At 38.4% G+C, this 10,431-nt stretch overlaps 1 protein-coding gene and 1 pseudogene across 1 annotated transcript; both read right to left on the bottom strand.

The window, feature by feature from the left end:
- Positions 1-1,348: 1,348 nt before the first annotated feature.
- On the bottom strand, positions 1,349-2,215 carry OR11H31 (olfactory receptor family 11 subfamily H member 31). The gene is given in 1 exon segment (NM_001391788.1): positions 1,349-2,215. A coding segment is annotated over 1 exon segment (867 nt).
- Positions 8,194-9,123, bottom strand: OR11H30P (olfactory receptor family 11 subfamily H member 30, pseudogene; annotated as a pseudogene).

The raw sequence follows: 10,431 nt of genomic DNA, 5'->3' as shown, positions 1-10,431 counted from the left end.
GATTATTAAAAATAATGTGCTCCATCAACTCTGGGGGGACCCTATGGTCTCCTTGAGCTTATGTTTCTCAAACAGGTATGTGATTTTGTGCCATGGGATACACAAAGCCCTTAATTAAATGTCTTCCTGAAGGGAGAGTTTACTCAAGGAAGAAAAGTTTGTATTACACCAAATATGTATGTACTATGGAGTAGAAAGTATAATTTGTGACATTTTTTAAAATAAAACTTTGAATTTCAAAGAAATATTGTCTTCAAATGCCCTATGTTTCCTGATCACCTTTGCCAAACATGCTTTGGTGGTGGAAATGCTTGAGAAACACTGTGCTAGATTACTTCATCACCTAGCACCAGCAGGCCTATCTTCCTGCCCTCCTCGCCAATTTCATTCCCAGTATGGCCTTAACTTAAAGGTGTGCTCTCATTTCAAGTAGATAAGCCTCTCAACTGATGGCTTTCCTGTTTAGCATGGAGTTTGGGCACAAAAATGGCGTTTGTTCTTGGTATAATTTTCTCTGAATACTTTTCCAACTGAAGCTTTGCCCTACAGCTTTCTGAGAGACGTAAGATATGTTTAGGGCATTGTTATTCCATATTACAAGTGGTATTGGCATTGTCACAAATGATTTAGGGAGGAAGCACTGTGAGTAAAGATGCCCGGTTTGGAGAAAATGTATTTAAGGTAAATAATAAGGATGCTCATTGTGTAGTGCAGGGCTTAGACAGCGGGTCAGTAGGAAAGAAGGCTGAATGCAGCAGTCTATTGAGTGAGGGTTTTGAATGGCAGGAAGAAGAGTTTGTGCTTTATCTCTAAGTGATAGTAGTATGAAGCAGACACTGTTTTTTTTTTCTGTGTGTGTGAAAGCCTCAAACAATGGAAAATTTCCATTACTAGGTGATCATTTTGGTGGCCCCTTGACCCATTGCCTTTAAGAATATTTATTTTCTGAATTTAGAAGATTGCACCCCCTTGAAAGGCTCAGTTACATATGCGTTTTATTCTTTCCACCAGCTAAGATTAAGCCAGCAAAGATACTTCACAGTAAAAGAACATTCGTATGATAACACCATATAATTACTCAGTGAGTTCATGCATGTTTAAACTATTTTATTGAGCATTTATTATTGATGAGCTGAAATTGAACTGCTAAGGAACTGTGAAAAATAAGACTCCCTCTACTTAAGTATGAACCAGGACATGACTTACTGAAGCCATTCTCTATTGTTGTTATAAATAACTAAAGTCAGAAGTGACAAATTCTGCTTCTCTTTCAACAGTGTCTTGGTTTTAGTTAATTCTTTATCCTAGGAATTTCCTTAGGGGATCTTTCGTGTCTTAGTTTTGGAGACTATAGACAAGGGGATTTAAAAGCAGAGTCACTGTCAAATATACCAAAATGACAACCTTCCGCATTCCTGCTGGGTTCCCTGATATTGGGCTCACCTACATCAACATAAGGGATCCATAAAGTAAAGACACCACCATGAGGTGGGACCCACATATGGAGAAAGCTTGAGTTTGATGAGGTGGGACCCACCTGGAGACCAGCACCAGAGGGAACATGAAGGACAGCTCTGAGTACCAGAATGTAAGATCCCAAGATGGAAAGGAAGGGCCCAAAGATAATCACTGAGTTGAAGGTGTAACAGATAAGCTCAGTGGAAGGACCAAAGATGCAGGTTAGTGCAAACAAAGGGCCTGGGTCACACATGAAGTGGTCAATGATGTTGGGTCTACAAAAGGGAAGTTGGGAGATGAGAACAATGGGGACTGGATAGCAGAGAAATCCATTCACCCAGAAAACACAGACCAGGATGACACAGAACTTCCCAGTCATGATGGAGGGGTAATACAGTGGGCGACAAATGGCCAGGTACTGATCATAAGCCATAACTGGTAAGAAGAAACTCTCTGTTGTACCCAGTGGAAAAAAGAAATAGAATTGGAGGAAGCACTTAGTGAAGGAGAAGGTCTTGGTCTTAGAGAGGATGTTGACCAGCGTGTTTGTGACAGTGGAGGAAATGTACCAGATCTCTAGGAAGGCAGAGTTTCCCAAGATGTACATGGGCATTTGAAGCCGCCTGTCCCATTTCACTGCACAGACAATAGCCCCGTTCCCCAGCAGGATCAGGAAATAGACCACTAGGATTATTGAGAAGAAGTTCTGCATCTCTCTGACCAAAGAAAGGAGGACAAACTCAATCATAAAATGCATTGTTGTATTTTGGGATCCCAAAGCTGTTAGACAAACAAGTAACCAAGGAGTGAATAATAATGAACATTTGTATGTTCTGCTAACTGATTGCTTGAAATTGTACGAGGTATTTTTACATATGTTATCTTAATTGGTTTTCCTAATGGCCATTGGAGCTGTAGGAGGTGTGCTTTATCCTTCTCTTTTACAGATAGGGAAACAGAAGTTCAGAGATTTAAGGGGTTTACTTACATGGGCAATGCCCTTAACTCCTAGATACACTGGCCCATATTGAGATTGGTTTGGAACAAACCCTACTTCATTTCACATATTCCGTATTCAAATATGATTTCTTTTGGAGGCCACCATTTTCCCTGGATTATTTCCCCCTAAGCCCACCTTAGGAGTGCTTTACATCATGGTGAGGCTCTTGAGATACCTTGTGGCTGGGTACATTGATTTCTCTAGTATATAAGACCATGGTCTTTCATTTTTTTCTAGGAATTAAGCCCTAAACACCATACATTATCCATTCCTTATCTTACTTTTACCTAAATTAGATAATGAATAGAGGGGTCTCCTTAAGATGTGCTGAGACCAGAAAGATCTTTCTCATATTTGCTGAATTAGGAGGTGGGAGTTCAGACAAGACTATAAACTTAGATATATGCTAACAACTTTCCTAAAACTATTGGTCCAGGCTTATTTATATGTCCTAAAATTTCCTGTTTAAAGCTCAAGATATTTGGCTGGGTAAGCCCATGAAAATTTTAAATTTAGTACTATATTGACTACAAATGTAGGATAATTGACCATATTATTTATTAATATCACTCTTAAGGTACTCACAAAATTGCATCCTTATGCCATTTATACAATCTTCAGAGAGAAAGAGGCCTGCTTACAGTATTTGATCAAACCCGGAGCAAACTCAGAGGATAAATGTTTTATTGCCAAGGTAACTTTGGATATTTGTGTTGATTAACAATATTTTTAGAATGATGAAAAAGATTCTCTTTAATAAACATGCTTTTAATAAAAATCTAAATTTTGTCCGAGTGATTTAGTTCAATGAATATTATTATGACGACTGCATGTATCAAAATTTCTAGGACAGTTATAATTTCAAATATACTTCCCATAACTATACCTGTATTTTCTAGACCACATGCTGTCATTTTTGATTGGAAAATATAGTTACTGGGCTTGTAATAAGAAGAAGTTGAACCCTGAACTTAAATTGTAGCACATTATTGGGGCGGCCTGGTGGCACAGCGATTATGTTCACACGTTTTCCTTTGGCGGTCCAGGGTTCCCCAGTTTGGATCCCAGGTGCGGAAGTATGCACTGCTTGTCAAGCCATGCTGTGGCAGGTGTCACACATATAAAGTAGAGGAAGATGGGCATGGATATTAGCTCAGGGCCAGTCTTCCTCAGCAAAAAGAGGAGGATTTGAGGTGGATGTTAGCGCAGGGCTAAACTTCCTCAAAAAATAAATTGTAGCACATTATCCATTTACTTATTCATTTAGGCATTTAAGTATTGCTTATTCACTGTTTATTATATTCCTAGCAGTGTGTTAAGTTCTGGGGACAATGAAAAATAAACACGAAAAATAAGATTCTTTCCCTTTTGGAACTTCTGCTTTATAAAAACAATCAGGACTGCCACCTACATCTGTACAGTCATGCCTCTGTGCGACAGGGGCTACCTTGAAATATGTATTTCACAGTATGCTCACCTATATGCTGAGGGCCTAAAAAAGATATTTATTCCAGTTAGGGATGACTTACGTAAATCTATGTAGTGAGGATAGAAGTATGATTGCAAACTTTATTTAACAGAAATGAGATATTGTGGGTTTTTCAAGACAGTAGACAGAGACATGAGACATGGATTGACTTAGTCTGCCCCCAGGCTAGGAAGTTGTTGGCATCAAGAAGAGAAATATAATTCCAATTCATGGGTTTTGACCTGGATCCAGACCTCATAAGTCTTAACCCTCACTTGTTCATTTGACTTCAGAAGGTCCAAGACCTTTTTACATTTGTGCCGCAGTGAAGTTTTACTTATCTGTAGAATACAGCATCAGAGAAATATGGATAAATGAACTTCACAGGTAATTTGAAATCCCACTGCATGCATTTCTATTGCCTCCACCTCCAAAGTAAATCTATTAGTAGCTCAAATGGTGACTTTAAATCCACCTTTTTCACCTGTCTCTTCACCTCAATGAAGAACAGATGAGCAGTTGGAGAGACGAGGAGGAAGGAGGAGCCTGGGCAATCCATTCTGTATGAACTGATAAGGAAGCCAGATCTTCCTCTATAACCCCAACCACTTGCTTGAGATTGAAGCGACTTTCCCAGGGAAGAGCACTTTTAAAATTGTAAGTGCAGGGATTCTTCTTCTTTTAAACATTAATATTTTTAAGATTAACCTGTAGATAAATCCAAAGGACAAGAGATTCTGCTGACCTACTTCTTTCTCGGTTGCCACTTGCCAACAACTCTGAAAAAATACGTTTGCTTTCATTGCTCTTGCTGAAGGATGCTTGTCAATCAAAACTTAGCTATTAGAAAGAAAGCGGTATAAGACTCAGGCTGCATTCCAACTAAAGGAAATTTAATGCCCCCCTAAAATATCCAAGATATTTGAGCACTGTTTTTCCTAAGTGAGTTGTATAGTGGTAGCTCTAGGATACCAGAATGAGCTCTTAATGTGATTATATCAACCCAAGCACTCATCAGGAGTGTGCTTGGAGAAGAGAACTGCAGGGCCTAACTCGTTCTTACAAAGAACAAAGGGACCAGAATTAATGGATTTACAGAAGAACCAGCATGTTCTTATTATCTGACAGCAGTTGGTGTACAGGAGCAGTGATGCACTGATGCAGGCAGACTTTCCTTATGTACCTGATGGTGTTTCTTCATCTAAAAGGAAGATATGAGAGAAACTCTAGCCACAAGCCTGTCCTCGTTACACAATCTGAAAGCTCATTCAGGGAATGAGAGCATTACTGGTGGCTCCAGAGACTTGCTTCCTTTAGTATTCTGAACCAAATAAAATGTATTTTTTTCATGTCAGTGATTATTAAGAGTTTACAAGTGTCTCCTGAATAGGATCCACAGTTCCTCACTGTGCTCACTGGAAGGCACCTAGTTCCCTGTGCATGGATCTCTGTGCATGCATCTAATCCTACCTATATTTGGTTATATTTCCTCCAGTGGTCTGACTAGTAGGACACAGTGGTCAGGAATAACATCCAACAGAGGCCAGGAAAAGTTTCCTCTTTGTGGAGATATCCTTCCTCCAATGAACTGATCTGCCTGGGGAGTTGGGTAGGGGAGAGATGAGAGTGGGACAGGTTAATGGGAGAGGAGAAAGAAAAAGAACGTGTGTGTGTGTGTGTGTGATTTTCTTTCCAAAGTAGACCTGCTTTATTTTTGGTGACAAACCTGTAAACACTTAAATTTAAAAAAATCTTTGTTTATACACAGTTTACTTAATTTAGTTGTATTCAACATAAGGTAAAGAATCTCCTTTTTCAATTTTAATTATGGCTTGAACACATTTATTTGAAAAAATTTAGTCTTCTGTAAAAGCAGATTTATAATGTCGTTGACTTACATGATGCAATATTAGTGAAAATGAAAGTTTAGCACTGTAAATGGCTCAGTGGTGAGAAATGTGAAATTTTTTCATTGATAGCAGGGCAGGAGAACAAAGAAGATGTGGCAGAGAACCTGAGGGGGAAATAAATTCAATCACAGCAAGAGCTCAGTAGAGAACACCACTGAGTTTAGGAGTGAGGCAGTGTAAGGATAGAGTAGTTTCTCAAAAATGTAGTCCCTGTCCTGGCAGTTTTAACATCACTTGAGAACTTGTTAAAATTCAAGTCCTCAGGCCCCACCCTGCTCTACTGAGTCAGAAGCTCTGAATGTGGGGCCAGCAATCTGGTTGAACAAACTTTCCATGTATATCTGATGCATGCTTAAGTTTGAGACCCACTATGTAGATGATCGAACATTAGAGTCTGAGTTAAGGATGGGTATGTTTGAAACAGCTTCTAATTTGATAGAGATTTCACTAGTATCAGGAATTAATTGAGCATAGTTTGGAGACAGGGTTATGAATGATATTTATAGGGGAAACTGGCACTTGAGGCTGAGTTATAGGTAATGTTGTATCTGGAAAAGCAGGATTGGATTTAAGCATGTGAGAGGTTTTCAAAGGAGTTCTGGCATAGGCAGGGAAATGGGGGAGAAGATTATTCAGGCATCAATGGGAGTGACCTGGGATAAGAAGAAGGCACTATGTGGGGGCAGAGTGGAACTGAAGAGGGTGTGTTGGGGTAGTAGATAGAAAACCAGGACAAAGAAAATCTAGGTCCTAGCCTGAGAGTTTTCACTTAATAGCTGTGAGGATTTGGTGAGCTCATTTCTTTAAATATTAGCCACATACTCACCTTTGTTGTGTACCCTGTGGGGCTGATATGAGAATGAAATGAGATGATAAATATGAAAATATTTTGTAAATGTCTATATAATCATAATAAGATGAAATGTGGTTCAAAAGCCTCAGGAGTAGATTCCTAACTTTCCATTATCTCTTAAGATTGTCACGAAACCATCATTTTAGAATTAGAATTTCTTTTCATGGGGTCTAAGAGGACTTTCCATTCCTCTTGGGCAAATGAGCTTGTCCCCTTCCCAGATGTATATCCACAATGACACATTAAGATACAAATTCTTTTAAAAAGAAACAAAATTTTTTATTTGACAACTAGAAATAAGAGTTTTAAAATGCCCATGCCTCTCTCTAGTCTATTATCAACAAAACAATCATGGGGATGATCCTTTTATATTGTAAATAGGACCACGTTATTCCTCTGCTCAAAACTTTCCAAAGGCTTCCCATCTCATGCAGAACTAACTGCCCTTACTATTGCTTACAAGGCCCTGCAGAATTTGGCCCTCTGTTCATTCTCTTTGACTTCATCTCCTATATTCTTCCCCTTAATCTCTCTACTCCAGCCAGACCAACACTGCTGTTCCTTGAATACAATCCTGCCTCAGGATCTTATAAAGAACTCGCTTCCCTCTGTCTGGAATGCTCTTCACTCAGCTGTCTACATGGCTCATTCTCTCACTGTCTTCCAGCTTTGGCAGAAATATTGCCTTCTCAGTGTTTCCTTCCCTGATCGTCCTATTTAGAATTTCTGCTTTTTCTCCCATGGTTCCTGCCCTTGTTCCACTTTCGCCATAATGCTTATCATTCTCTGATGCTGCATATTTTATTTATTCTTTTAGTGTCTATCCCCCACTAGAAAGTAAACTCCTCATGGATAGTGGTTTTTGACCATTTTGGTCATGGTGTATCTCTAGTACCTACAAGAGTGCGTAGAACATAGTAAATACTCATTAAATATTTGTTGAAAGAATTACTACGTTGTTTTCTGATGTTAAAACATATATCACTTATATAAGCATGAAACTTTCAGTCTACCCCTAATCTGGAAGATTCTCAACTATGAAGAGCCAAGGGGATAAGAAAGTTGTTGTTACTAAATCCTTTAGGTATGTATCCATTAGACATTTCAATTAGATTCTTTATTCACTTTTGAAAATATTGGACTGTCTTAAGAAATGCCTTGAGTACACCAATGATGATTCACCTGAGATTACTGTTCTTGTTCTACCTTCCACCCCATCCCCCAGTAATCAAAATGAAAACAGTATCAAATAGTAGATATAATGTCCTAATATCACTGTGTGCTGGAGTTATCCATGTTGAAAATACTGTTGCTACATTTGGAATGTAATATGTATCAACTATGGTTTAGCTTTGTCCGGGTTAGTTGAAGAATAAAACATTGAGAAATCCCACTGAAAAATATCTTATTTAAAGTGTACATTGGAAAATTAGCTGCAGTTAACCAAGATTTTCTTAATCTTTTATGTCTGAAAAATGGTTTGCTTGGTCTCATGTAGATTTGTTTATGTTCGTTTTATCCTCAGGACTTTCTTCAGTGCAGCCTTCATTTCCTTCTTTCGTAAGCTGTAAATCAGAGTGTTTAAGAAGGTAGTCACCCAGATATATAACAGTTATAATCTTATGCATTTCAGCTGAGTTATCAGCTGTCGGGGTCACATACATTGCAAAGGGGCACCAAAGAATAAGCACACCACTGTCAGATGTGATCCACAGGTGGAAAAAGCCTTCTGCTGGTCAGTTGCTGAAGGGACTTTTAACACAGCTATCAGTAAAAGGGAATAGGAGCTAAGGATGTACAGAAGAGTGAGGATGATAATGAGGGAGCTCAGGACATAGAAGATGATCTCAGTGACAGGAGCTGGGGCATAGGACAGAGCCATCAGTGGGTCCACATCACACACAAAGTGATGGATGGTGTTGGACCCACAGAAAGGTAATTGAGAGAGTTGCACAGTGGAGACAGAGTAACTAAGGAACCCAAACACTCAGCAAAGAGACATCAAGATATAGCAGAGTCGTTGGGTCATGACCGTTGTGTAGTGCAATGGGCGGCAGATAGCGAGGTACAGATCATACGCCATGATGCAGAGGAAATACGACTCAGTTCTGGCAAGGGAAGCCAAAAAATATAACTGGAGGAAGCAGCCAACAAAAGAGATGGATTTTGTCTCTGAGAAGATGTTGACTAGCATGTTGGGCACAGTGGAGGTAATATGCCAGATTTCAAGGAAAGCAAAGTTCCCTAGGAGAAGATATGTTGGGGTATGGAGCCATTGGTCCAACCTCACAGGACAGATAATGGTCCCATTTCCCATCGTGGTAAATATATAGACCCCAAAGAACAACAAAAAGAGGAAACTCTGCAACTTCTGACAATGAGGGAAGCCCAGGAGGTAAAACTCAGTCACAGTTCTTGTCGCTGAATTGTTCATGAATCCCAGGGCTGCAGAGAAGACAGAAAACATCACTATATGAGCTATTTTCTTTCCTGAAAACTTTTAGGAAACCCATGAAAGGTATATACCATGGCAATTTGCAATTAGTTTGTAATAACCCATCCATTAACTCCTAGGTCTTATTTAAAAGCCACCAATCAACAATCCTGGTGATCACAAATTTCAATATACTTGAGTTCATAACAATGGAATATTTATGTTATTCGAATTTTCTTTATCAATGGATTAGGTTAAAAAAATCTTCTCTTTCCTTTGAAATTTTGGAAACTCAGAAGTACCATTCTCTATGAAAGGCAGCAAAGTGGTTATCAGTTTGTATTTATTTTTCCCATCCATAGTGGAATTATTTCTAATAAAACAGGCTTTAGTCTGCATTAACTTTTTAACCAAGAATTAGGAGTCAAATAACTATTTTTTGACATCTCACCCCAAGTAGAAAGTACTTGACATACTTCTCTAGAAGAGCTGTGTGTGTCCATTATGTACTCTGAGTTGTTCATATCAGAATATTTCCTCTCATAACATGTTAATGAATTATGTCTCAGCATAGAAAGCAAGAGGAGCAGTCATAGTAATATTTTTCTGGAGAGTAGAGAGTTAATTTTTACCTCAGGATATTCCTTGAATTGACTCTATGCTTTTATTTTAAGCTCCCCTAGTTTGTGGATTGAATCTCTAGGATCCTAAACAAATAAAGTGTTTTAAATAATTATACCATAAATCTCTCATTTAAAAAAATTTGCTTCAAAATATATGGTTCAGCTACTTAAAAGGATTCACTCTTATGTTGTCCATGTGTCGCAGATGATGGGTTTCAACATTTCTGCCTGTAATCTCACCTGCCCACCTGGAGGAAACAGAATCTTAATAAGCTGGGAAAGTTCTATTCTCAAAAGTTAGACATAAAAACAAAAAAGTAAACATTACATAGGTCTAAATGTAGCAGAAGGTATATGTCTTCATATACTTGACCCATAAAGTGAGCTTATAAAGATTTAAAAAATTAACAATTAGACATATCAATGTACTATCAGTCTTTGGTGAAGATTTTGGATATCCTTTTGATACCTATCATTTACTAAAGTCATCAAGTCAAACTCTATTATGCATAAGATAAATTCTTGCTTAATATTTCCATAGCATGGTATATATGTATCTACTAGAGCATGTGCCATAATGACCAAATCATATGTTTCTCTCCAGACTGAAAACTCTATAGTTCTTGAATTATGTTAAATTTACCTTTATATTTTCAGTTGACTGAGTTTCTGGTTGATAGTAGGC

Source organism: Equus caballus, chromosome 1 (assembly GCF_041296265.1).
Source record: "Equus caballus isolate H_3958 breed thoroughbred chromosome 1, TB-T2T, whole genome shotgun sequence".
NCBI lineage: Eukaryota > Metazoa > Chordata > Mammalia > Perissodactyla > Equidae > Equus > Equus caballus.
Note: the sequence above shows the minus strand (reverse complement) of the source record. Positions and strands in the feature narration are given on the sequence as shown.